Genomic DNA, 27546 nt, shown 5'->3' with positions numbered 1-27546 from the left:
CTATTGAATTGTACCCTGTGCCTTTTGTAAATTCTCAGCAATCCCAGTCTTACCAAGCACAACATTTTAAAAAGAACACTCTTTTTATTGCTACTGGGTAGAGGTAAATTAAAGGCACTACTCTAATAAATCATCACAGTGGTGGTACTATAGAAAGGAAAAAGGGCTCATTAGGCTCATCTGATACCATGAAGTGTCTTGGTGTCTTTCTTTGGGATTTCAGAAGGTCAGGAAATCAGGACTCACCTGTTTCTTCTTGTTCCTCTTTTACCTATATACCATATCGGTATATTTTCCCATCAGGCCTCTCTTATGCAGCCTGTGTCCTACCTAGATGCCTGGAATAAGCAAGTAATCTCAAATGTCAAAAATAAAATTTTGGATCATATGGAATAAAGGATGTATATAGGCTAAAAATAGTTACAATGAAGCACTTTCATTATTTCTGTTGTTGTTTCAGGCAGAAGAAATCCTCAGGCAAGAGCTGGAGAAAAAAGAAACACCAAGTTTATATTGCTTGCTTGGAGATGTCCTTCGAGACCACTCCTGCTATGACAAGGCCTGGGAATTGTCCCGGCACCGCAGTGCTCGGGCCCAGCGCTCCAAAGCCCTCCTTCATCTTCGGAACAAGGAGTTTCAAGAATGTGTGGAGTGCTTTGAACGCTCAGTGAAGATTAATCCCATGCAGGTGAGAACCCCAGGTGCACTGTCCTCCTGAGTGAGTACCTGTTTCTGCCCTAATGACTGGTGAGTGTCACCTGGAGACCTAAGGACTTAGGCTCTAATCTACTTTTTTCTTGCCACCAATGGTGGACAGTGGTTTTTCTCTTATTTCTGTCACTTTAGCTTTATATGTTTTAGTTGTTGATAGACCTTTATTTTATTTATTTATATGTGGTGCTGAGAATTGAACCCAGTGCCTCACACATGCCAGGCAAGTTCTCTACCACTGAACTACAATGCTGCTGTCATTTTAGCTTGGTGTTTCTTTCTCTTATCTGTCTTTTAACTCTAATGCAGCTATTAAAAGCACACCATTTTGAGCAGCTATGCAAGGAAGAAAATGAGACTCAGAACTGTCAGACTTCACAAGCAATTACTGAAGTCAGTAATATAAGTAGGCCAACATATAGAATGAATTGATGATAATTTAAAGAGATAAAGTGTATATGTAAATAAATATGAATGCTTCTCCTTCTTAAAGTTTGAAAAGCTAATACAAAAAGGGTCTGGATCTTTAACGTAAGTGACAGGATAAGTTCATAGGAGAGGACCTGATTTTGAGGGGAACAAGATTAACCTTATTTCATACTTAATAATATTCAGTTAGTAAAAATGATTTTATTATCAGAAAGTCATTTTCTTCTACCAAACTATTTGTAGCTGCTTTGTCACTTTATCACTGCACATGCAACTGTCAATCAAGGATCGTGGCAAGCATGCGCATTAACTTGGTATTATTCTAGTTAAATTATTTAGTTATAATTAGCTACAAATTATTACTGAGTACTTACTATGAGCCGAGTACCTCTTTTGGCATTCTGCCAGTGTTTAAATCCAGAGATTTTGACTTCAATACTGACACTTTTCTTTTATTATAGTAAAATAGCATATAATTTACCATCTTAGTGTCTTCCAGATATACAGTTCAGTGGTGTTGAGTATATTCATATCGTTGGACAACCAGTTTCCAGAATCTTTTTTAAAAAAATTTGTTCTTTGTAGTTATACATGACAGTAGAATGTATTTTGACATATCATATGTACATGGAGTATAACTTCCCATTTTTGTGGTTGTACATGATGTGGAGTTACATTGGATGTGTATTCATATATGAACATAGGAAAGTTATGTCTGATTCATTCAACTGCCTTTCCCACCCCACCTTCTTTCCTTGCCACTTCCCCCTGTCCAATCTGGTGAACCTCTATACTCCCACCCCCACCAATTGTGAGTGAGCAACTGCATATCAGAGAGAACATTTGTCTTCTCTTTTTGCAGGGATTGGCTTATTTCACTTAATATGATTGTCTTCAGTTCTGTCCATTTACTGGCAAATGCCATAATATCATTCTTCTTTGTGGCTGAGTAATATTCCATTGTGCATATGGAATGCACCACATTTTCTTTATCCATTCATCTGTTGAAGGACACCTAAGTCAGTTGGTTCCATTGTGTAGCTATTGTGAATTGAGCTGCTATAAACATTGATGTAGACACATCACTTATAGTATGCTGATTTTAAATCCTTTGGGTATAAACTTAGGAGTGGGATAACTGGATCAAATGGTGGTTCCATTCCAAATTTTCTGAGGAATCTCCATACTGCTTTCCAGAGTGGTTGCACCAATTTGCAGTCCCACCAGCAATGTGTAAGTGTATCTTTCCCTCCCATATTCTTGCAACATTTATTGTTATTTGTATTCTTGATAATTGCCATTCTGACTGGTGTGAGGTAGAATCCCAGTGTAGTTATAATTTGCATTTCTCTAATTGCTAGTGATTTGAACATTTTTTCATATATTTGTTAACTGATTGTATTTCTTCTGTGAAGGGTCTGTTCAGTTCCTTTGCCTATTTATTGATTGGGTTATTTGTTGTTTTGATGTTAAGTTTTCTGAGTTCTTCATATCCGTCCAGAACCTTTTCATCTTTTAATAAAAATTGAAATTCCATATTCCTTTAACAATAACTTCCCACTTTCTTTCCTCCAGCATGGAAAACCACCATTTACTTTTGATTTTATGAATTTAACAACATTATATACCTCATAAGTGCAGAACTGCAGTAGTTGTCCTTCTGTGACTAGTTGATTTACCTTAGCACAACATCCTGGAGACTTATCCAGGTTGCAGCATGTGTCAGAGTCTCTCCTTCTGTAATGCTTCATACTATTCCCTTCTGTGTATGTATTGTATTTTGTTATCAGTTTACTTAGTAGACATGTGGCTTCCACCTTTTGGTTCTTATAGTGCTGCTATGAACATGAGTGTGCAGAAATGGTCATTTTTAGGGCTGGGGATGTGGCTCAAGCGGTAGCACGCTCGCCTGGCATGCGTGCAGCCCGGGTTCGATCCTCAGCACCACATACAAACAAAGATGTTGTGTCCGCCGAGAACTAAAAAATAAAAGAAAAAAAAAAAGAAATGGTCATTTTTAAACAGGGTAGACTCAGGACATGTCTTTTGCATTGAAAAAAATCATAAGTGCCTTTTTGTATATGTGATGCTGGGGATGGACCCTCGACCTTGAGCTTGTGAGGCAAGCACTTTACCACTGAGCTATATCCCCAGCCCCAGCAGTGCATTTTTTATGGTAGATTGATGGGATTGCTTACTTTCCTCACTCCAAGTAGTGAATACATTCAGAAACTTCCAAATCAGGCGGCTAGTAAAATACAGGAGAAGAAAGTAGGATTGATGTAAATACCGGATAGCAGCAGCTATTAGTGGGTGGTTTTGGCAGCAGGGATGCTTACAGCATACTTAGGATCTAGTTTTTGTTGACAACTGGGGATGATTTTGTTCTCCACCCTGCAAAAGGCATTTGACAACTTCTGGGGACATTTTTGGTTTTCACAGTAAGGGAGTATGGGTGTGTGCTTCTTACTGGCTTCTAGTAGGTGGAGACTGGGGATACTATGCTCATAATGCACAGCCCCCCAGAGCAAAGAATTATCTGGCTTATGTCTGTAGTGTCATGGTTGAGAAACTCTGCTCTAACTTGATTACCACATTATTATTATTATTTTGTAGAAAATAGAACTAACTCAAATCAGTATTATTAAAAGCTTATTTTTCCAGGGTTAGGGATGTAGCTTAGTGGTAGAGTGCTTACCTAACAGATCCAAGGTCCTGCTGGGTTCAATCCCCAGCACTGAAATATTTTTTCTTTTCTTTCCTTTTTTTTTTTTTAAACTTTTTCAGAAAATTATTCTGCTAATCTTATTAGCCTCTCTCCAGAGTGTAGCTAATCACAGGTTCTGTGTGAGTGAAGAAAATGAATTCCCTCCTTGGCCTGCTGTAGTTTCAGTTCCATCAGTGGCAGGCACCTCTCAGATGAATTGTTCTCTCAAGCGCTCATCTAGTCCCATAGCTTTAAATACCATCTGTAAGTGACAACTTCCTGGAAGCTCTTCAAATTTTATTTTCAGTCCTGTCTTCTCCCCTGAACTCTAGATTCCTATATCTGCTCCCTTAATCTCCCCACTCATTACTCTAACTCAGCATTTCCAATATCTGAAACATTTCCCCCTCCTAAAACCTGTTCCTCCCAAGCTTATCCCCATTCCTGTGAACAGCAGCCTCATTCAGCCGTGAAGTCATCCTTGATTCTTTTTTCCCCCGTGCCCCATATGCAATCCATCAGCAAATCCTAGTGCATCGACCTTGAAAATATGCCCAGACTTCTTTTTAGCCCCTGCCAGTGCCCTGGCCCACATCCCTGCTGGCTCACCTGGTTAATTCATAACTTCCTTTACTGGTCTTCCTGCCTTTTTCCTTGTCCTCATTTGTCTGTTTTTAGTGAACATCCAAGGTAATCCTTTCAAACTCAGGTCAGATGTGTCACCTCTTTGCTCTGTGGCACTGGCGATGGAAGCCCAACTCCTTTAAAATCTCTCAAGGCTTTTCCAGTAAAGTTTCTGTTCTTTTTTCCTCCTCTTTCTTCCTGTTCCTCCCCTTTTTATTCATGTTCTTCTTTGTTCTCTGAATAGACCAGATATACTCCTGCCTCAGAGTTAGCACCTGCTCTCCCTCTGCCTAGAACAATGTTCTACCTTGTTCCTTCATCTCATGTAAGTCATTGCTCATGTTACTTTCTTAGGCCTTCTGTGCTCATTCTATTTAAAATCACAATCCTACTTTAGAGTCCTGATTTTCTTTCCCCACTTTCTTTTTCTTTGTAGCTCTTAGTACCTTCCAATATCATATATGGCTTACATTTTTTAAAATAAAAATTACTCTTTTTCTTCAACTAGAATGTAAGTTCCACAAAAGCAAGGATTTTCACATGTATGGTTCATTTCTATTTTCCTGGTGCCTGTAACAGTGCCTGGCACATACATGGTAGTTAATAAGTATTTGTTGAATGGGTGAACAAATAACATCTTTAACTGCTCAGTCAAATATATACTCATCGTTGTGTGTATAATACTGAACCAAAGGATGAAGAAGTAACAGCATGTCACTGCATAGTCCAGTTTGTACCCTCAGGTACAATATAGTGAAACAAACAGAGACCAGACTAACACTATGACATGTCAAAGAATACCCATTGGATTATTTGTAAAGCACTTAAATTATAGAAAGGCCAAGGAAAACATTTGTACCTTTCATAGACAGTGAAGTGAAGATGCTGAATTTGGCTTTGAAAGACAAGTAGTAGTTGAACAGGTAAAGGAAGGTCAGTGGAGAGAACATATCAGGCAAGGGAATCCTGCAACCAAACTGTGTGTGCATGCACATGCGTGTGAGGGAGCAGAGTTGTTAGTGGGTAGGCTGAATTTTCAGAGTGAGAGGAAATAGGGCAGTGACAAAGGGAATGCTAGACTGGATTCATTTTATGACAGGGCTTAAATATGAGGCTAAATTGACCTTTTCTTTGACAGTTAGGGAGCCACTGAAGGGTAAATTTGTTTGGGGCCTTATTTTAAATGAAGGGATGGGGCATGCAAGGAAGCAACTCGGGAGGTAATTCAGGACTGGCAACGCTCACTCATTGTGGAACATAGTAGGTGCAGACAGAGTTGGGAGACTATGTACTAGTTTAGTTTGGGCCATGACAGTTACTGGTGTGGGAGGAACACGTGGAAGGAAGGATCATATGAAGGAAATTCCAAGGAAGGAATTGACGGGGCTTGATGGCTTCATTATATAATTTAGGACTAATTACTTAGACAAAGAAATGACAATTACACAAAGCAGAGTCACAGTACAAACAGATGTTACGTGAGAATATTTTACAGTCTGTCATATGGATCCAATTCAGTCAGATTTAAGTCATGTCATGATATGCAGGCATTTGATGCTGCAGTTGTAGAGAGCTACTAAATACACACACTAAAACACCACACACTTACTTTAACGTGCGATCCAGTTGGAACTCTCTCTGAAGAAGGAGCATTCCTCTGTGCCATGTTGTCTCCTTGAAGCCCCACAATGAAGGGAGATAGAAAATGGAATTTAAGACATTCTCTCTTCTCTTTTCAAACATACCCAAACAATTAGGCTTAATAACACACTTTAGGCAAACTGAGAGAGGTATTTGAATGGTTTTGATATAAAAATGTTTTGTCTTGCAGCAGAATGGGCTGCAAAGCTAAATGCATTGTCTGTGGTGCTTTTGTGGAGAACCAGAGGACACGTGCCATTTGGGTCTGCACTTAAAGATTGCTAGCTGACATCGAATTACACCCTCTTCTCTCATTTTCCCAGGCAACTTCTGAAACTCCTAAAATTCAACCTTAGACTTTGGAGGGTTTGGGGGTGTGTTTGAAACTAAAGAAAGTGGGAGAAATATTCAGTCAAATCTCCCAGGAAGGATTTCTCAGACCCAGGACCATAATTAAAACCTAAATCTTACCCTTGGGGAGTTATTATTCTATTGTCTTCTCTATGCAAAATGTAAAAATGAAGAAATTAAGAAATTATCAAACCAGAATGTGTAGTATTGAAAAAGTAGAATGTTACTTCCTATGAACTTTTCCATCCCAACTCAATACACTGGTCACTCATCTTTGTAAGGTCATATGGTGTTACTAGCAGTGGATTCGAGGGTTCACTAAATACCTGGAACTGTCCTAATGCTTGCCTGTTATCCTGGTAGCCATGCAGTTTAGTGTTTGTTCCATATTTTTCCTTTTTAAATGAAGTACTATTCTGAGTAGGTATATAGAAGGAAGATAGGATGGAGGCTAGGGTTGTGGCTCAATGGTAGAATGCTTGCCTAGCATGTGTGAGGCACTAGTTTTGATCCTCAGCACTACATAAAAATAAATAAAATAAAGGTGTGTGTCAAAGAAAAAAAAGAGAGAGAGAGAGAAGAAGGGATGGGTTTTCCTAGGTATCCATTTTGTTCTTCCATTTTCTGCCATAGTCTCATCTAGTACTGTCCTTAATGAGTGTGCAGTGAATGGAGCGCTCACTATAATATGCTCAGATCTGAAGAATGAGAAGTAATAGCTGTTTTCCCCTTACCCCTTTCCAGATGCATCTTAACTAACATTTCCCTTCCTAGGACAGCATGGAGGATGGTTGCTGGTAAAACCAACGATGTTTGCTTCAGGGGTTAAGGATAGCCATCTCCTTCAGGTCTTCAGTAATGGTGGGACAAATATTTGAGCCAATGACTCTATGAGCCCCTTAGTATATAACAGACGATTAGTGCGATGCTGTAGTCTGTGAGGTGTGTGAAGTTGCCTGGCTGCCAGTTGGCTGGATTAGTGGGAAATTTGGGAATTCAAGCTTGATGTAAGGGATATGTTACATTTGGGTCTGCGGTGTCTCCCTGAAGCCCATGTGTTCAAAACTTGGTTCCCAGTGCAGCAATGTCCAAAAGTGGAGCTTTTGGGATCTAATTGAATCACAAGTAGATTAATCCATTTATAAATTAATAATTTGAAGGAACTAAGAAGAGGTGGAAACTGTAGGCAGGTAGGGCTGGGCTGGGGGAGTAGATCACTGGGGGCATGCCCCTGGGGACTATAACTTGTCCCTGGCCCCTTTCTCTTTCTGCTTCCCTGCTTCCATGAGCTGAGCAGCTTTCCTCCCCACACCGTCTGCCTTGATGTTTCTGCATAGGAGTCAACTGACCATGGACTGAAACCATGAGTCAAAAATAAGTCTTTCCTCCTCTGAACTGTTTCTATCAGATATTTTGGTCATAATGACAAAAAGTTACCTAATATAGTAAGAGAGATAGAGCAGTCCTGCTTCGAATAAAGCATATGAAGAATAGTCTGAGTTTTGTTACTAAGTTTGGTTTCTTATTGTTATTTTATGCTGTGTTGTTTGGTACTTTTTTAAAAATATTTTTTTAGTTATAGGTGGACACAGTGCCTTTATTTTTATTTATTTATTTTTATGTGGTGCTGAGGATTGAACCCAGTGTCTCACCTGCACTAGGTGAGCACTTTATCACTGAGCCACAACCTCAGCCCCTTGTTTGGTAAATTTTTATAGTTTATAACAAATCTTTTTGTTAGCAATAAAACAATCAAACAAAAAATCTACAATTTTAGAATAATTAGAAACTCAGAAATGGTGGAACACATCTGTAATCCCAATTACTCAGAAGGCTGAAGCAAGAGGATCACAAGTTTAAGGCTAGCCTGGGTAACTTAATGAGACCTTATCATATAATAAAAGGATGGAGGTGTGGCTCAGTAGTAGGGTACTTGCCTAGCATGCATGAGGCCCTGGGTTCATTCCCCAGTACCAAGGGGAAAAAACTTAATTTTTGCAGGTTAATGGATGGAGTTGGAGAAAATATTATGCTAAGTGAAGTAAGGCAATCCTCCAAAACCAAAGGCTGAATGTTCTCTCTGATAAGTGGATGCTGATCCATAACAGGAAGGAGGGAGGCATGGGAAAAATGGAGGAACTTTGGACAAAGGGGAGGGATGGGAGGGAGGGTGCACGGAGGCAGGAATGATGGTGGAATGAGATGGACATCATTACCCTAGGTATGTGCATGATTGCACATATGGTGTGACGCTACATCGTGTACAACCATAGAAATGTAAAGTTGTGCTGCAATCGTGAACAACAAATCAGAATGCATTCTTCTATCACATATACCTAATTAAAATAATTAATTTAAAAAAGGTTAATGAATGAATGTGTAATTTCACACAGTTTAGTTGACATTTACTCTCCATCTAAGAATCCGTGGCAATATCACTGACACACGAAAACCAAAACACCCATCTGTTAAAGAAACAGTAACATTTATGTTGAATGTTTGTGTGATTTTTTTGTTTGTTTGTTTTTTAAGAAGGCTGTCTCCAAAGATGACAGTTTAACATACAGCTGTAGGAGGTGAATTTTCAGGTCATTCTTTGATGTTTGACTTTTTATGTAGTAAAAATGAAAATGAGTGAAATTAGTTTAGAAAATTAGGCAATATCAAGTTTTTCTTGTATGTATGAAATATGAGAGCATAGCTGTTAATTGATTAGAATCTCTTGGCAAAAGTACTCTGTAAATAGTTGAATTTGCCAGCTTTGTATTAGTGACATCAGATGCTTCAAATAGAAGATCCATTAATTTATTTCTTATAATGGTTTAATTTGTCTAACTCAATGGATTCTAAATAACTTTCAGAAATTCACTCTATCATAGGGGAAGCATATGACATTACTCTGAATGCCATTATACACTCAGTTAAAAAAAGTTAAACATTGAAGATAAAACTGTTTATGATGGTAATAAGGATACAAATTACAAAAAATAAGGTGAAATTTTAATTTAATATATTTTTTACTATTCAGCAAGTAATTTTATTTTTGAAAATGTTTTTTGATTGAACTGATCTTATAAGTGCTTTGATATTTTGTGGACCAACAATTGGTTGGTCAATAAATAAGTGTTTAAAAAATCATCTAATTTAAATTGTGTTTTAGTGTTCCAGTTCACCTTCAGAAATGTTGCAGTTTGAACAATACATCATGTGAAAGCATTGTCCAGTGCCTGTTGTGTACCATACATGAGTGTAGCACTGAATTAGGCTGTATTAGCCTATCAGCAGACAGCAGTGAGTTTATGTTGAGAAATGATATGGATAAAACTAGTTTGAAGAGGGCCTTAAATACCTTGCTTCAGGGTTATCTAACTCTTTGGATGTGGAAGTTTATTGTAGTTTTGAATAAAAGAGTGATATCACCAAAGTGGTATTATAGGAAGTTCAAGGTGTGAATGTCATAAGGGAGACTTGGTTACTTTAGCAGTGAGTATGAAAAAGATGGAACTGATTGAAGTCTTTTTTAAAGAAGAAATTTCTGGGTTTGGCATTGAGCTGGCGGGATTGATAGAGACCTGAGAATCAGAAAGGATGTCTAATTTAAAAGGAAAATGTCTTTTTTGTGCTATGTGTGTCTAGTGCTAGGGATCAAACTGAAGGCCTTGTGCATGCTAAAGGGCATGTTCTATCACTGAGCTACGTGACCAGCAACAAAATATCTCTATGGATACCTGTGGGGAATTTAGGAGGGAGGGGAAAATCTTTTGAGGGAAGATGATGTGATTTTGACTGGTGAATATGAGGAGATGATGTTGTGTCTAAGCAGAGATAGCTGGTAGCCCATTGGAGATCAAAGCTCCTTGGAATGATGCTCCACGGTGAGGTGAGCATGGAGCATGCAGATGGGGCTTTCTGTGGAAGTGAGTTGAAGCCCTGAAAGTGAACAAGTTCCTCATAGAAAACTGTGTTGGAAGAAAACAGCAGGCAGTGTCCTGAACTTTGAACATCTCCATGAGTGGGAGGAAGGTTAAAAAAAAATGTTACAAGTGAAATATGAATCCAGCAAAATACAACAGAGTCTTCTTAGTCAAGGAAGGGGTTTGTGGAAACTAAAGGAAGAACATGTGTCGGTGAGTGGTGTTATATGTAGCAATGAAGTCCAGAGAGGGCCAAGAAGAGATTATTGAATTTGAGCTCACTGGTAACCTTCAAAAACAGATTCTGGAGAGTAACAAGTGAATGGTAGGTTGGGAAACAGATATAGACTATAGACTGCTGACTTGGGAGCATTAGGAGCATGCCAAGAGATGGGAGCCAAATATAGAGTGTTGAACTCAGAGAGGCCAAAGAATCAAGGAGAGCTTGTCAACATACCAGAAACCTTTATTTGGAGAAGACAGAAATGGAAGACTTCAGTGGATAAAGAAGAGAATGAATCTAGTGGAGAGATTGAATGTTATAAAGAGAAAGGGGAAGAAAACTCTGTAATATTATTCTAGTGCAGAGTGGAATGAAGAGAAGGGATGAAGGTCTTTGCTCCAAAACGAGGACTTTCAAATGAGACTGGAAGGCAGAGGAGACCCTTAATATTATAATATGTATCTGTGTTTGTTTTTTTAAAAATATTATTTTTAGTTGTAGATGGACACAAAACCTCTATCTATCTATTTATCTATCTATCTATCTATCTATCTATCTATCTATCTATCTATCTATCTATGTGGTGCTGAGGGTAAACCCAGTGCCTCACACATGCGAGGCAAGTGCTCTGCCACTGAGCCACAGTCCCAGTTCTGTATTTGTGTTTATTAAGCATCTATATCCTAAGCTAGTATGTTAGAAGTTGTTATAAGTTATTTTAAAGTATTGAGGAACACACAAAAAAATCATGTTAAGACATGAACTTTTACTGTCCTGAGATTTTTATGAGTTAAATGGAGAAAGGAGATATGAATAATGTGGATAACCAAGGGTTAGAGTAAATAAGCAACATGCTTTGGGTGCATAGTGATGAAAGAGGATGTGAATGATTGGAAAAGTGTGATGGGAAAAGTGAGTATTGATGTGGACCAGGAGGAATGGTTAGGATTGGATAGGAGCGGGAAAATGGGAAAATGTGTTCCAGGAAAGGAGACTAGCAGATATAGATGTCAATCACATAGAGAGCATACTTTCTTGGAAACTAAAGGATTTGACTGTTCTCATTCAGTTATAACAATAATAGCTGCTGATGTTGAGTATTTGCTGAGTTCCAGGCACTGCTCTGTAAGCATTTTGCATATATTTTTAATGCTATGCACAACCATTGAGATATTTATTGTTTTTATTCTCATTTCACAGATGAGGAAATACAGATCTAAGAAATTTGTTCCAAATCCTGCAGCATATGGGGGGTGGGAGCTAGAGGTGAGATTTCAACTTGAGTGTTCTAGTTCTTTTCTCTCAGAGCTTTTCTCTCAGCCTCTTTAGTGTTTTATGTCTTGAAGATATGATATTAGTAAGTAATCTGTTTTGTTGAGGCCAAGTTTGGAGAGCCCAGAATACTATACTATCAGGTTTGAACTTTTTTCTTTAATGAAGAGCCATCAGGGCTCTCATCAGAAGCAAAGTGGAGATGTAAGATCGATGGTTTGGTTATCTAGCACATGATAGTAAGTCTTCTTGAGTCCAGGGAATAACAATTGAAACAAGGCCATCCTTCCCAGCCTGCTGATACACAGAAAACCATATTTCTATTATACAGTCCTCCATGATTGCATTCATCCTGGAGTAAACATTCTCTTTCAATATTTTTATTCGAAATGGAGTTAGATAGTTTCTTTTTTTTTTTTTAAGAGAGAGAGAGAGAGGATAGAGAGAGAATTTTTTAATATTTATTTTTTACTTCTCAGCGGACACAACATTTTTGTTGGTATGTGGTGCTGAGGATTGAACCCGGGCCGCACACATGCCAGGCGAGCGCGCTATCGCTTGAGCCACATCCCCAGCCCCGGAGTTAGGTAGTTTCTGTTGTGCATTTGTATTATTTGTGGTTGGAAGACTCAAGGATGTTGGGTCTCACATTCCAGTGGAGAAGACACGATGAACATATGTGAATAATATGTCCAGACAAAAAGCATTTCTTTCCTTTTTGTTTCTTCTTTCTCATATTGGTAAGCAATGAAAAATGAAACTCCAGAGGTCTAACTTGCATAACTGCCAAGAAATTCAAGCACTGTGATAACATCTGGGCTGTAGCTGTGCCTAAAGTATGATGGGGAGGGAAAAGCTTCGCTGCCTTAGACTTGGTTCTGAATTCTAGGAACCCCAATGAGCATATGGTAGGCAAATCTCTTTGTCTTTCTGAGCTTTTGTAAAATGGGAATTACTTTCCCTCTCAATTTACTGCTGGAAAAAGTAGAGACCGTGCATGTAAAGAATCTAGCCTTGTCATAGGTTAGATATGAGGTGTCCCCCAAAAGCTTATTTGTGAGCAATACAAGAATGTTTGGAGGTGACATTATTGGATTATGAGAGCTTTAACCCACTCAGTGTTAACCCACTTGAGTGGATTAGCGAGGTGGTAACTGTAAGCAGGTAGAGTGTGGCTGGAGGAGGTAGGTCACAGGGGGTGTGCCTTTGAGGCTTTGCTTCCTGATGACCTGGTCCTGAGCTGCTTTCCTCTGCCACAGTGTTCTGCCTCACCTCAGGCCTAGAGCAGTGGAGCTGGCTGTCTGTGGGCTGAGATCTTTGAAACCATGAGGCACACGTAAATCTTTCCTCCTCTAAAATTGTTCTTGTCAGGTCTTTTGGTTGCAGTAACAAAAAAAAAAAAAAAAAAAAGCTGACTAAAACAAGCATATGTCTGGCTATGTTAGTGACTTTTTTGTGGCTGTGACTGAAATACCTGGCATGAAAAACTAAGAGGAGGAAAAGTTTATTTTGGCTTACAGTTTCAGAGATTAAGTCTATGGTAGGCTGACGCTATTGCTCTGGATCTGAGGTGAGCAGATTATCATGTTGGAAGGATATGGCAGAGAAAAACTACTCTGCTCTTGATAGTCAGGAAATGGAGAAAGGGGAAGGGGCCACCGGGAAGAACTTTTTCAGAGCACACCCCCAGTGACCCACCTCCTCCAGACACACCCTACCTGTCTACAGTTACCACCCAGCCAGTCCATTCAAACTGATTAGGGTGTGGCTATCAAGATCCAGTCATTTCACCTCCTAACATTCCAACATTAACACAAGAGCTCATATTCAAACCATAACACTAGCCCATAGTAAGTTCTCAGTAATACATGTTGCAGCAGATGCACTTTTTTTTCTTACCTATTGCTCTGTAGTAATGGTAGTAGGAAATCATTGTTGCCCCATTATGTATAGCCTAATAGGAAGAGATATGTAACAGGAGAGTCTTACATAGAGAGGAGATGTAAATACATTATGAATGTTCTGTAAAGAATGGGCAAATGTAAGAACCAGTGGTAACCAAATCTAGAGGAGAATAAGAGAAGGGCATTAAATAAGAAAAGGTATTTATAAAATGTAGTTGATCCTTTAGTTTAAAGAAAAACACTAAAAGGAATTTATTTCTTTAGCAAGACAGAGAAACTGACAAGACTTGTGCTTTTTCAGGGAGGAGAATTTAGTAAAAGAAATTTGGTTATAAGAGTTGGCAGTGATGTGGGCTGAGGTTGGCTCAGTGGTAGAGCACTTGCCTAGCACGTGTGATACTCAGCACCGCATGTAAATAATTAATAAAATAAAGGTCCATCAGCAACCAGAAAAAACCAAAAAGAAGTGGCAGTACACATTTTTAAAAATATGAGAATGAAGTATCACTTTAGGAAAAGCATTGATATCAGTCACTCTCAGATTTGACTTGTGTCATCCCTGTTTAATTAAAACACATTGACAGCTCATCTGCATTTGCATCATGGGAATGAGGCAAGAAAGAATGGAGAGCATAGCATGGCTTTAGGGTTCCATTCTGTTGACCCTTAGTATATGTGACAGAAAAATTCAAAATGGTTGACTCTGTAAGGGAACTTAGTAATAGGTATGAAGCTTATTGTTTAAGAAAGAAATTTGTGATGTGTGTACCAGAGAGTGGTACCTATTACAGATATGCTTTAATATTCTAATAAACTTAACTTTTTAATTGTAAAAGCAATCTGTGCTCATTATCTAGTGGTGGTGCTTAGTCTTTGTTAGCCTTCACAGTAACCTGCTATTTAATTTCTCTTCTAAATATTGAGTTTTAATAAGTACTGTAGTTACTCTTTTCATCATTCATATTGCACACCAGGAATCAGGAACTCTTGGGTGGCTTCCAGAAAATTTATTTCCACTGTAGGCCTTATTTTCCTCTTGGCCTCTAATTGAATGGATTCCCTTCTAGTTCTTCAAACCTGCATTAAATGGATTCCCTTCTGGCTCTTCAAACAGATTCTCATCCTAATCTGTTCATATTGTCAGTATGCTTATTTTGCCACTAGATGGCACAAGTGTACCTTTGAACCTTTTCACCTTTGGGTTTTCAGAATATGGGAAGTCAGAAGAGCCTTGGAATTTTAGCCTAGACCACCCGCCCTCACTTAACACTTGGGGGACTGAGACTCCAGTTAAGTGATGTGGCCAAAGTCATACAGTTCCTCAAAATCTCTTAATCTCTGTTGTCTGTCTTTCCCCTCTTTTACTCTCTAGGTGGCTTTGAGAGGAAAATTCAGGGACCATATTTCATCAGCATGTTTCTTTATTAGTGATTTTAGAACTAATTTTAGTCATTTTTAAGTATAGATATCATTACATTCAGAATAAACATGTGGCTCCTTGTGTTTTTGTGTTGGCTTCCTCAGAGATAAACAGGAGGCTGTTTCTACAAGTCATTGCTACCTGTAGTCGGCTTGCCTTCTAGATTTGCCCTGGAAATAAGCTCTACATCTGCAGAGACTCTCACCAAGAGTCTTTCTGTCAATGATTGTCTTGTTCCATTCTTGCCCAGTTCCTTTGATAAAAGATTACCTTTCATCTTTTCCTTCCAATTAACTATGGTTGTTTCTTCCTTTGCTACTTCTTTGTCCACCTTTGTAGCCAACGGAGAGAGCCTTTGGGGGAAGAAGGATGCCTGTGTTTTTTAAAGCTTGGCAGTTTTGGGTGTGCCCAGCACATGTTTACTGCTCCATTTCTTTCTATATCCATGACAAAGGTGGTATTGCCATGAGTCATGCCTTGTATATGGTCAGAATGGTGCGGGTTTTAGTGAGATGTAGCCAAGTGGAGAAGATGCTGGCTTTGGGTCACCTGATGGGGTTGAAATCTCTATTCCTTTGATATCGCTTAAATGAGGATGATAGTAACTACCTTACAGAGTTTTTGTGAGGAACACATGAGGCAATATATGGAAAGCTCATGGTGTCAGTGCTTAGCACACATGGTAGATGCTTTATTAAGTGCTAATTATTCTGGTTGCTACTGTATACAAAGAAATGAGAGTAACTATAGTATATGAACAGTGAGAGCTCACAGGATGCATTCTAGGGGCTACGAGAAGTATTTATTTATTATTTCAGAGAAGTAGCATAGACCTGTGCTGCCCCCAGTGTAGCAGCCACCAGCTGCTTGAAATATGTCTCATCAAAACTGAGACATGCTATGTCAGACACACATGAGATTTCAAAGACTTGGTATAAAAAGATGAATATAAAATATCTCAGTAATTTTGTACATTAATAACACATTGAAGTGATCATCTTATTTTGTATATGTAGAGTTAGATATTATTAAAATAAATTTCATATTTCTTTTTACTTTTTAAAATGTTGCTAATAGAAAATGTAATGTGGGCTAGCATTCTGTTTCTATATGATAGCTTTGGGCTAGTTAAGAGATTTTGGTACTCAATAACTTAACTCCATTTTGAGGACTTGTGGGAGGGTTTGAAAGACTTCTTTTGATTTTTTTTTTAATTTAATTTTTTTATATTATTCTGTTCTTAAGAATATGACCTTCTTCAGTCCAGAAGGCAGTCATTATTGATAATAATAATTTAAGTAATAGTTTAAGATGAAAAAAAGAAAAAGGCTAAAGAGGTACCACATATTCTCCTTTTCCCCAAATTCTAAGGATCTCAATTGAGAAGCAAGATATGAATGATTCAGTGTGTCAGCCATAAGCAAGAAGATCCTAGAGTTTTAACAAAAAGAAAAAGGGTCTTGTACAATTTCAAAGACTAAGGTGTATACAGAGGTCATTGCCCATCATAATTATATGCTGTCAGTAGATGAAATCTAATTAATAGTTAACTGATTCTAGGATGTCCTTCAATGCAAATTATTAAGACAACTGCAGAAATAACCAAGAGTGAAAGAGTACCATGAAAATACTTTATAAATCATGTCTGCTTTCTAATACATTTGTTTTGATTTTAAGATACTGTTTACAAAACATTAACTAATTTTTAAACCCCAAAAGAATAAATCTTACCACCAGTATGTTTTAGAGCTATATGGAGATTGCTAATTTGGGATATTTGCAATCTTTGTAAATCTTTTCAGGTGAACTGAAAAGTTAAAAAGTTCTTTACTTAAATCTTGATTTTTACACTGGCTGGTTACTATAACAACTCATGGAAGAGATGATTTGTCCTTTGGCAATGTAGAAAACAAACAAAGCACAGGCATTTAGAGAACCTCAGGGCAGTTCTCACTGTTCTTAATCTAGTACCAGAAGGAGACAGCACTCATTCCTAGTAAACCAACTACCATAATTCATTGTTTCTAAGAGGCCATCAATTATAAGGGGCACCCCGTTAAGTGCTGCTTCATTTAGGGGGAAGAAAACTGCCAATAAAACTCTGATGACTTGCATCTCTATTTCAGAGATGTTGAAAAAAATAAGTATACCTTAGAATTGATAAAATATAACCAACAGGTTTTGAAACTTTTCAAACACATTGGAAGTTAGAGGACTTGTTTTTTATTTTGGTTTTTAAGTTAACATCAGACTTTAGGTCCTATCAGAATATATCATGTTCAGTGAGAGTGGTTAGGCACTGAAGCTCTTTTCATTTGGTTCTATAAATAACCAGAAGAAAGCTAAGTAGTGAGCTCATTTTTAAGTTGCTGGAAGTCCCATAATTCAGAAAAGTGAACTTGTAATTCTAGTTTCAACCTAGTCCCTCTGTTTCTCTCAACTCCCATCAGACACACATCTTCCTTCTTTTCAGGCATTACCTATGCCTCTAACAAAATCTGTCCTCTATATAGTAATTATTTATAGCCTCTTGTGAATTCATTGTAAAGAGTTAAATTGCCCAAGGATGTTTGCTTTCTAAGCCTTATCTCTAATTATCAGCTAAAAATCTTTATCTGCTTAAAGAACTTTCAGGCCTCAGCTGGCCATATGGAATAAGTTTTGTGGGAATGGCTAAGTGAGGGGGGAAATGGAGGCAGCCTCCTCTTCTGCCTCTGAGGAAGGCTGGGGATAGATAATGGAGCACCTCATTTCCTTTCCCACCAAAGTGCCACTGCCTCTGTGCTGACGGTAAGAAGATAGACTTCCATCTGCTGCTGCCATACAGTCTATATCTGAAAGGAAAACAAACTTAACTGGTAATGGCTGCTTTTCTGACTAATAGGATTGAATTTTTATCAGCGTTATCTCCTTCTTGATAGGGGCTATTGAATTTTAAGGAAATTCTGTGATGGAAAGAATTTTTTTAATAGTTCGAATAGCTATTTTACCTGTTTTCCCAAGCTCAGTGTTCATTTTGCATGACTTTGATAATCCAGATTCTGAGCCAGTGTTGCCCAAATTATTTTCAGGGTCTGGCAGTGCAGCTCAGTAGTAGAGGGTTTGCCTAGCATGTGTGAAGCCTTAGTTTTTATCCATAGCAACAAACACACAAATCAGGCATGCTTACACAGATAGACTTTAGTCTAGTTTGGCTCTTGTTAAACTGCATGAGTTGTGAAGTAATTGAAGGTGAAAGCAGAAATTTGTCTTTTTATGTTTGTGATGTATCTATCAGTTGCAAATTTGCCATTTTAAAGAAAAAGTTGTATACTCCTTTTACATAGAAGATGCTCAGGAAAAATGTTTGATTAATCCCAAATTTATAATATCAGGCTCCTAATATAAAGGCTTGTAAACAAAGCTCCCCTTTGCATCTAAAGAACTTTGTTAGCATCAGGTTTGATCTTTCTCAGCAAAAAATGTGCAATGACGTTGCACATGCTTTCATGTTATATTAGCTTTGCAAATTATATAGAAAAATCCATCTTCATTACTACTTACATTTAAACTAAATGTAAATTAAATGTTTATTATAAAGCTCTGCATTCTTTATGGTAAAATGTTGAACTAGTATCTTTAATAATTTTCAGATTACATCCTGTAAATGTGTCTCTGTGCATTTGAATGACTGTGTCTTTTGGTCTTTGCAGCTCGGGGTGTGGTTTTCTCTAGGCTGTGCCTATTTGGCATTGGAAGACTATGGAGGCTCAGCAAAGGCATTCCAGCGTTGTGTGACCCTAGAACCTGATGTAAGTTTGTTCCCCTATCTTTTCTTTATTTCAGCTCCTTAATATTCTCTTAAATTATCTGAATTGTACTGTATGATTCACAACAGTAATTTCTTTTGTGGTGGAAAAAAGTATATATTTCATAGAAGGTCACACCTCAAAATATAGGATTTATAAGTCTGGAAATAGATTTTTCTCATAAAAACTGTGGTTTCATTTTGAAAATAGTTTTATAAAACAAATTTTAGTTAAAAATGTACATTGCTGAGTCCAGCCAAATGTCATGTCTGTTTTATCATTTGCTAACATACGCTGCCTATGTTAATTGCATTACTAGTAGGTTCTTTTATTGGGTAGTATTTTTCTATTTAACAGCTTTATAGAATTGATAATTTATGTATAATTGAGCAGATTTTCAGTACGTTCAGAATTGTGAATTTTGCAACATTTTTATTGCCCTTAAAAGAAACCTTGGTACCCATCAGCAGTCATTCCCCATTTCTCTCTCAACCCTTCCTGTCCCTCTCTAGCTCTAGGCAACCACTGATGTACAGTCTTTCTATAGATTTGCCTATTTCAGACATTTCATGTAAATGAAGTCAATATTCGAGCTTCTATGACTGGCATTGTTCACTTACATTACTATTTTTAAGCTTCATCCATGTTACAGCATGTATTAATACTTCATTCCTTTTTATTAACAAGTAATATTCTATGATGTAGGTGTATCCCACTTATCCATTTATCAGTTGATTTGTTTCTACAATTTGGCTGTTATGACGACTACTACTATGATTAATATTCATTTACAAGTTCCTGGTGACACGTTTCCATTTCTTTTGAGTATATACCTAATGGTAGTGTTGCTGGGTCATATGATAACTCTATATTCAAACTTTTGAGGAACTGCCAGACTGTTTTACAAAGTAGCATTTTATATTTTCACCAACAATGAATGAGGGTTCCAAGTTTTCAACATCTTGCCAGCATTTGTGTATTATCTGCCTGTTTTGACTATAGCCATTCTTGGGGTGGTATCTCATAGTTTCAATTTGCATTTCTTTGAGGGCTAATTATTTTGAACATCTTTCTATGTAATAATTGGCCATTCATGTATGATCTCTGGAGAAATGTCTGTTCACATCATCATTTGCCCATTTAAAAAATTCAGTTAGTTGTCTTTGTGTGTGTGTGTGTGTGTGTTGTGTGTGTATGTGTGTGTGTGGTATTGGGGATTGAACCCAGGGCCTTGTATATGTGAGGCAAGCACTCTACCAACTAAGCTGTATCCTCAGCCCTGTTAAATTGACTTTTTACTATAGAATTATGAGTTCTTTATATATGTTAGTTTTAAGTTCCTTATGACTTAGAAGTATTTTCTCCTATTCTTCCAGTTGTATTTTCACTCTCTTGCTAGTATTCTTTGGAGCACAAAAGTTTTTAAGTTTTGACAGTATCTAACATTTTTGTTTGTTTCTCATACTTTTGTTCTCATGTCTTGAGGAATCCATCGCCAAATTCAAGGTCATAAAGATTTACTCCTACTTTTTCTTTTATAGTACTAGCCATTACATTTAGATTTAGAGACCCTTTTAAATTAATCTTGTGTGTATGGTATAAGAAAAGGAGTCCAATTTCATTCTTTTACATGTGGATATTCAGTTGTCTCAGAATCATTTGTTAAAAAGACTATTCTTTTCCCATTGAATGGTCTTGTCACTCGGGTCAAAAAATTAACTGACTATAAATATAAGGATTTAATTATGAATCATAAATTATTTGATAATCATAAATTATTTGAAACTTTGTAGTAAGTTTTGAAAGTAGTAAGTGTGAATATTTCAACTTTTTCTTTTTCAAGATTGTTTTGACTATTCATTGCTCCTTAAATTTTCATATAGAATTTTTGTCAATTTATACAAAAAAATGCAGCTGGATGTGATAAGGATTATATTGAATCTGAAGACTAGGACAGGGAATATTGCCATCTTAATAATACTAAGTCTTTCATCCCACAAATATGGAATGTCTTTCTATTTACTTAGCTTTTATTTAATTTCTTTCAATATTTTATAGTTTTCAGAGTATAAATTTTACATTTCTTTTGTTAAAGTATTCCTAAATATTTATTCTTTTCATGGTATTGTAAATGGAATTGTTTTCACAATTTTAGTTTTAGATTATTAATTTTTCTGTAGAAACATGTATTTTGGTGGGATGGGTGGCAGGGATTGAACTCAGGGGCACTTAACCACTGAGGCACATCCTATTTTGTATTTTATTTAGAGACAGGGTCTCACTGAGTTGCTTAGCGTCTCTCTTTTGCCAAGGCTGGCTTTGAACTTGTGATCTTTCTGCCTCAGCCTCCTGAGCCACTGGTTTTACAAGTGTGCGTCACCACGCAGCCAGCCAGCCAACCAACCAACCAACCCACCAGCCTTCTTTCTTTCTTCACTCCCTTCCCCTTCCCTTTCTCCTTACTCTTCCTTTTTTTCCTTCCTCCCCCTCTTCTTTTTTTCTTTCTCTGAACGTAGGGCCTCATATGTGTTAGGCAAACATTCTGTGACTGAGCTGTACCCCCAGCCCATGTCTTCATCATTTCATTTCTAAGTTTAGAGTGTTAATATCATATTTCACCAAAATTACTTTCTGTGAAAATTATGAACAAAAAATAAAGTTTATGATGGTAGATCTTTGTTTAAGGTGTTAGAGAGCATTTACACTCCAGCTTTTTAATTATCACTTTTGGTCTTTTGGATGTGCATGGAAATTATTGCAGTTAGCCAGTTATCATAAGTGTTTAGATTATAAAGTAGTTTGTGTTTAAGGAAAAGGATTATTAATAGGCATTTACTTAATAGACTCTTGAGTTTTGGAATCTAGCTTTCATCTCAAATGTAGACCAAATTATCTAAATATTTGTAATGGAATTCCAGTGCCACCTATTTTTTTTTTCCATTTCATTCTTAAAGAGCAATATAGTTTTCTCTCTCTCTCTCTCTCTCTCTCTCTCTCTCTTTTAAATATGAAGTCTCACTGTGTTGGCTAGGCAAGTTTTGAACTCCTAGAATCAAGGGATCCTCCTGCCTCAGTCTTCTGAGTGCTAGGATTAAAGTGTGTACATACTACTGTGTCTGATGTAAGTGCAATATAATTTGAAGACTGCATGACAAATTCTAAATGAACATTTGGTTGGTTCTAAGAGATTCAGATTTACGGCCCCTTTTGAGATGAAGAACCTTCTAGTCATGGCAAAAAGTTTCTTTGTGCTCTGTTGCCCCTCCCTCACTGTGAACTCTAACCCCTATGTCCCTTAGCAATCACTAATTTATTCTTAATTTTTTTTCTGCATTCCAAGATATAGATAGATGCCTATTCTATATTTTCATATAAATAGAGTGCTTTAGTTAGCTCTTTCGCTGCTATGACTAAAGGACTCGACTGGAACAACTGTAGAGGAAGAAAGGTTTATTTAGGACTCATGGTTTCAGAGGTCTTAATCCATAGAAGGCTGGCTCCATTCCTTGGGGCTTAAGGTGAGGCTGAACAAACATCATGGTGGAGTGTGTGGCAGAGGGAAGCAGGTCACGTGGTGATCAGGAAGCAGATGGAGAAGTCTCCACTTGCTAGATACAAATATACACCCCAAAGCCACACCTCAATTCCCACCTCTCTAGCCACACCCTACCACTTCAATTACCACTCAGTCAATCCCTATCAGGGGATTAATTCAATTATTGGGTTAAGATTCTCACAACCTAATCATTTCTCTTCTGAACCTTCTTACATTGTCTCACATGTGAGCCTTTGGAGGACACCTCACATCTAAACCATAACATTAGAGTTATAGATAATGAACTTTTTTTTTTTATTACTTGACGTTTATTTCTGGGTTTTGCCTTATGTTGTTAGTTGTAATAGCATTTCATTTTTAAATTGCTCTATGGTATTGCATCATACAAGTATACACAATTTACCATATGCCTCATTCTGATGGATCCCTGGGGTTTTTTTTTCTGTTTGGTTTTTCTTTTTTTGTATTTATTTAGAGATGAGTCCCTAAATAAAATACAAAATAGGACTGGGGATGTGACTCAGTGGTTGAGTGTCCCTGAGTTCAATCCCAGGTACCCAAAAAAACCCAAAAAACAAAAAACCAATATTCTGCATTACCTTGGATTTGTAATAAATTTGTATATTATACAAATTGTGTTATAAATTTTGTAAATATACATTTGAAAATAAAATCTTAAATTGTACATCAGTGCTATAATAGTTACATCATTGGTTCATTATTTTTTGACTGTTTATAAATTATTAAAGTTTGATTTCATTTTATACTTTTACTTTTAACCATCTTATTGATTTTTAATAGCACATATCAGACTAGGAAAATGTGTTATGTGTTTTGTTCCAGCAATTGTTTTACCAAGTGAAAATATTCTATAGTTCTCTATTATTCTCTATCATTTCAGAATGCTGAGGCTTGGAACAATTTATCAACCTCCTACATCCGATTAAAGCAAAAGTAAGTATATCAGACAAATCTGAAGAACTTTGCTTCCAAAATAAATGAGATTTTCTTCAATCACCATAAGAATCACCATGTCTTACACTTTATCTTTTTCCTTTCCACCCTCATACATTAGTTAGAATCAGTTAATAGACACCTTTGAATTCTAAATGTGCAGTTTGCTTATTAAAAATATTTAACATGGAATAAAATAAGAAATAGCATCTGAAATTTTTCTAATGCTGAGGTCTTACATCCTAAATTTCATTACATAATGAAAGCAAGCGTGCCTTTAGTTGGTTGACTTAATTGATAGTTTAAAAAATTTTTTTTATTAATTGCTTGATTTAAACTAGACATTTGTTGAAATACATAAATATATCTGAATGAACTAGTGTCTTCAGGAAATGTAAGTTTAAAAAATAAAATATCCCACGTTATTTTAAAAAGTGATTAGCAGTATAAGCTATATTTGGTAAATATCAGATGAGAATCCAAAGAGGGCCATAATAATAATAGATGATATTTGTAGAACACTTGTTTTGTTTTAGACACTCATTTAGTCCTTTGAGAATCTCAGAAAAGAGAAGGTATGTGATCCTGGGTCAGAAATGCTTATATTGAACTCAAGCTAAATTTGAAAGATGGATACAGGGCACATAGGATAGCTTTTTAGGCAAGGAAATAATGTGACTAAATGTAGATGACAGAAATGAATGGATTATTTTAGGAGATAGTCCAGCTATAGAGTAATGCGGGACCTGCAATGAAAGATAGGTCAGAAAGGTAGGTTTGGGTCAAATTGGTGTGCATTCTGATTGTTTGACTCACAAGTTTGAGACTATACCACATGTAATGGGGAAGTCAGAGATTTTGGTGGGGGTAATTTCATAAAGAAAGCATTTTAGGAAGATTTATCTGGGGGAAGTTTGTGACACAGACTAGAGAGGAAACTGGAGGTTGGGAAGCCAGTTAGAAAACAGCTGTTGTAACAATCCAAGCATGAGATAACTAGAGTGGAAAAAGAAAGGGCAGATGCCAAACAGTTTATAAAGGGGACAGCCAACTGGGCTTATTGACTGACTACAAAAAGCAGAAGGAAGAAAAGGGATAAGAATTGTTGTTGCTAGAGTTTTAATAAGTTAATTTAAGGATGAATATATTTACATTTTTATTTGGCATTATTTTAAAACTTAATTTTTCTTTGTGGAATCACAAGATAGTTCTGAAGATACCATTAAACCATATTACTGAGATCATGAAATGCTTCCTCTACTCTTGTATGATAATCTACATAAAGCACTATTTGTTTTACCATTCTCTTCAGAAAATAATATTATGTTCTTGATTACAACTGATTATGTGAAACCCACTAGAGATCCCTTTTCGGTCTAAAACATCGGGTGGGGGAAATCCCTGTCATAGTTGTAAAGTGATCTCAATTAGTTTTTCTAGTAACCCAGATAATTTATATCTAGTGAGGGTCTTGATATTTTTACCTTGTGTTCCAACCCAATAATCTTAGGAATTCTGTAGAGATAGGTCCTGTAAATTGCTTCTCAACTTCTTTATAATTCTTTCTTGCCTTTCTATTACTCCATTAATAAGTTTTTGTGTGAAAACTGGGTTGCAAGGTCAGAGGTAAATAATTTCTTTATTCTTGCTTCTTTACTGTTTTCTTTCTGTTTCCTTTCCTTTACTGTTTCCATGGCTCCAGCCATGGCTAGGTTTTATTTTGTGAAGTTGTTACTTCAGAGGTAAATTATTATATTTTTATTTTTAAAAATATTTTTAGGTGTAGATGTACACAATACCTTTATTTATTTTTATATAGTGCTGAGAATCAAACCCAGTGCCTCACACATGCTAAGCAAGTTCTCTGGCACTGAGCCATAACCCCAGCCCAGAGGTAAATTATTACTGCTCCTCTCAAAACAAACATATTCTAAAGTTTAACATATTCTAAACATATTCTAGAAACTACATTTTTATCACAGGATTCTTCACTAGTGTTTTTTGCACTTTTTTGTCTAATTTCCTGCATCAGTATCTTGGGAAAGTTTCCCATTTTGTATATAACTTCTCGTAATGCAGTATCAGTATTGAAATGGATTTAATAAGTGAATCCTGATGTAAAGTTCCTTAAAAAGAAGGTATACTTTCCAGGAAGAAAAAAAATAATTCATTTTAAAAATGTTGAGGCCAGTAGCTTATGATTAGAGTAGGCAAAGACATGAGGAGAAAGGATAATCTCAATAATTGTGGATTGCTGCTTATTGATTTCTTTCCAATAGGGTAATTTTATATTTACTCTCTGTAAATGAGAGAACTAAAGAGTCCCAATCCACTACTATTGAAGGCAGTTACTATTATATATTTGATGGTGGTAGGGGTGGAATAGAGAAGGAAAAAAATGAAAGAAAAACTCCTAGAAACAATTTATATTTGATTTTGAAGAAGTGTTTCTATTTTTTCTTAATTTCCTTTTGTTTTTACAGGAGGGGAACCTTTTATAGTTCTTTTAGTTAGGGTCAGTAAGTGGTTAATCTTTATATATCTAAAAATATTTGATTGTGCATTTACTTTTGAGTGGCAAGTTGAGTTGGCTATAAAATTTTAGGCTGGCAGTTATTTTCATTCAGCACTTTAAAGGAAATATTCTATTTTTTTATCTTGTAACTGTAGACATACTTGCTAATCTTCGGTTGTTTTTCCTTTGTTACTTTTATCTTTATGTTCTACTATTTCACAAAATATATACGTGTTGATTTATTTTTATTTGTAATGTTTAGTATGCAATATATACTTTTGATCGTAGAATTTAGGTCTTTGTTCAGTTTTGGAAAATGCTTAGCTATTATTTTTGGATATATAGCTTCATATAATTTCTGCATTCACTTCCTCTGGAATATCTATCAGATGTGTATTTGAACCTTACCTCATTCTTTCCTCTGTTCATAGTTATTTCATTTTTTAATTTGATTTTTTTGTGAAATCCTCATTATTATCTTGTAGTTGACCAGTTTTCTTTTGACAATTTGCAGTCTAATTTTGGTTACCTGATGAGTTTTGGTTTTTTGCTTTGAAGTTTCTTTTAATTGTAAAGTTTTCAGGTTTTTTTTCTTGTCTTGTTTCATTTGTACCTGTTTCACAATCTCCTGTTCCCTTTAAATATTTCTTTCAGTATTCTGAACAAACTTGTTTAAAAATTTGATAGATTATTTTTTAAAATTAATTTTATCTTTAGCAAATTTGTGTCCTCTGGTTAATTTTGTTGGTTGTCTTTCCTAGTGTAGATTGCCCCCCCCCCCCCCCCCCCCCGCCAGCATTGGTTGGGAAATTTTGGTTTATAGATTCATGTAGAATGTGAGGAACTTTTTGGGTTTTTTGACTTCCTTACGTCTGCTGTCTTCCCTACGGCTTTGCTTCCTACTGTTTGTCTTGCAGGTTTGCAGTTGTGCTTGCTTGACCACTCAGTCCAAGTCTGGAACTTGAGTGGGCCTTTTCCTGGATGACATTTGAGGCTGACATCCAGTTATAATATAATATCCTTATTACTAATAAATAGATTAGGGAAGGAGTAACTCTGTAGGTATGCTATATATATATACCAAAGGGCCTGTCGTTGAATTTTATAGGGAAGTTTGAGGTAGATTGGGCGTTCTGTTTATTAACATGAAACTTGAAGGCCTAACAGTTCACACTAACATTCTAAATACTTATGATTGATTTTAATAAAAAGTTCTTTTGTTCTCTTTTAAAATTTTACTTTCAATAGAGTAAAAGCTCTTAGAACATTACAAGAAGCCCTCAAGTGTAACTATGAACACTGGCAAATCTGGGAAAACTACATCCTCACCAGCACTGACGTTGGGGAATTTTCAGAAGCCATTAAAGCTTATCACCGGCTTTTGGACTTACGAGACAAATACAAAGATGTTCAGGTAGGATATTCATATTGTGTTGTTTCAGTTGGTGTTTTATATTAATCTTGATTACATGATATAAATTGTTCCATTGGATACTGTATGTGTTTGTTGAATACATGTAATAAATAGAATTATTTT

At 36.5% G+C, this 27546-nt stretch overlaps 1 protein-coding gene across 4 annotated transcripts in view; it reads left to right on the top strand.

The window, feature by feature from the left end:
- Nucleotides 1–27546, top strand: part of Ttc27 (tetratricopeptide repeat domain 27) — a 153811-nt gene that overhangs the window by 101158 nt on the left and 25107 nt on the right. For all 4 annotated transcript variants that reach the window (XM_078029405.1, XM_078029404.1, XM_040271561.2 and 1 more), the window contains 4 exons: nt 461–688; nt 18889–18987; nt 23442–23494; nt 27258–27423. In XM_078029405.1, the coding sequence (XP_077885531.1) occupies nt 461–688; nt 18889–18987; nt 23442–23494; nt 27258–27423 (546 nt within the window). The remainder of the gene's footprint in view (nt 1–460; nt 689–18888; nt 18988–23441; nt 23495–27257; nt 27424–27546) is intronic.

Source organism: Ictidomys tridecemlineatus, chromosome 12, assembly GCF_052094955.1.
Source record: "Ictidomys tridecemlineatus isolate mIctTri1 chromosome 12, mIctTri1.hap1, whole genome shotgun sequence".
Taxonomy (NCBI): domain Eukaryota; kingdom Metazoa; phylum Chordata; class Mammalia; order Rodentia; family Sciuridae; genus Ictidomys; species Ictidomys tridecemlineatus.
This window is presented reverse-complemented; position numbering and strand designations above follow the sequence as displayed.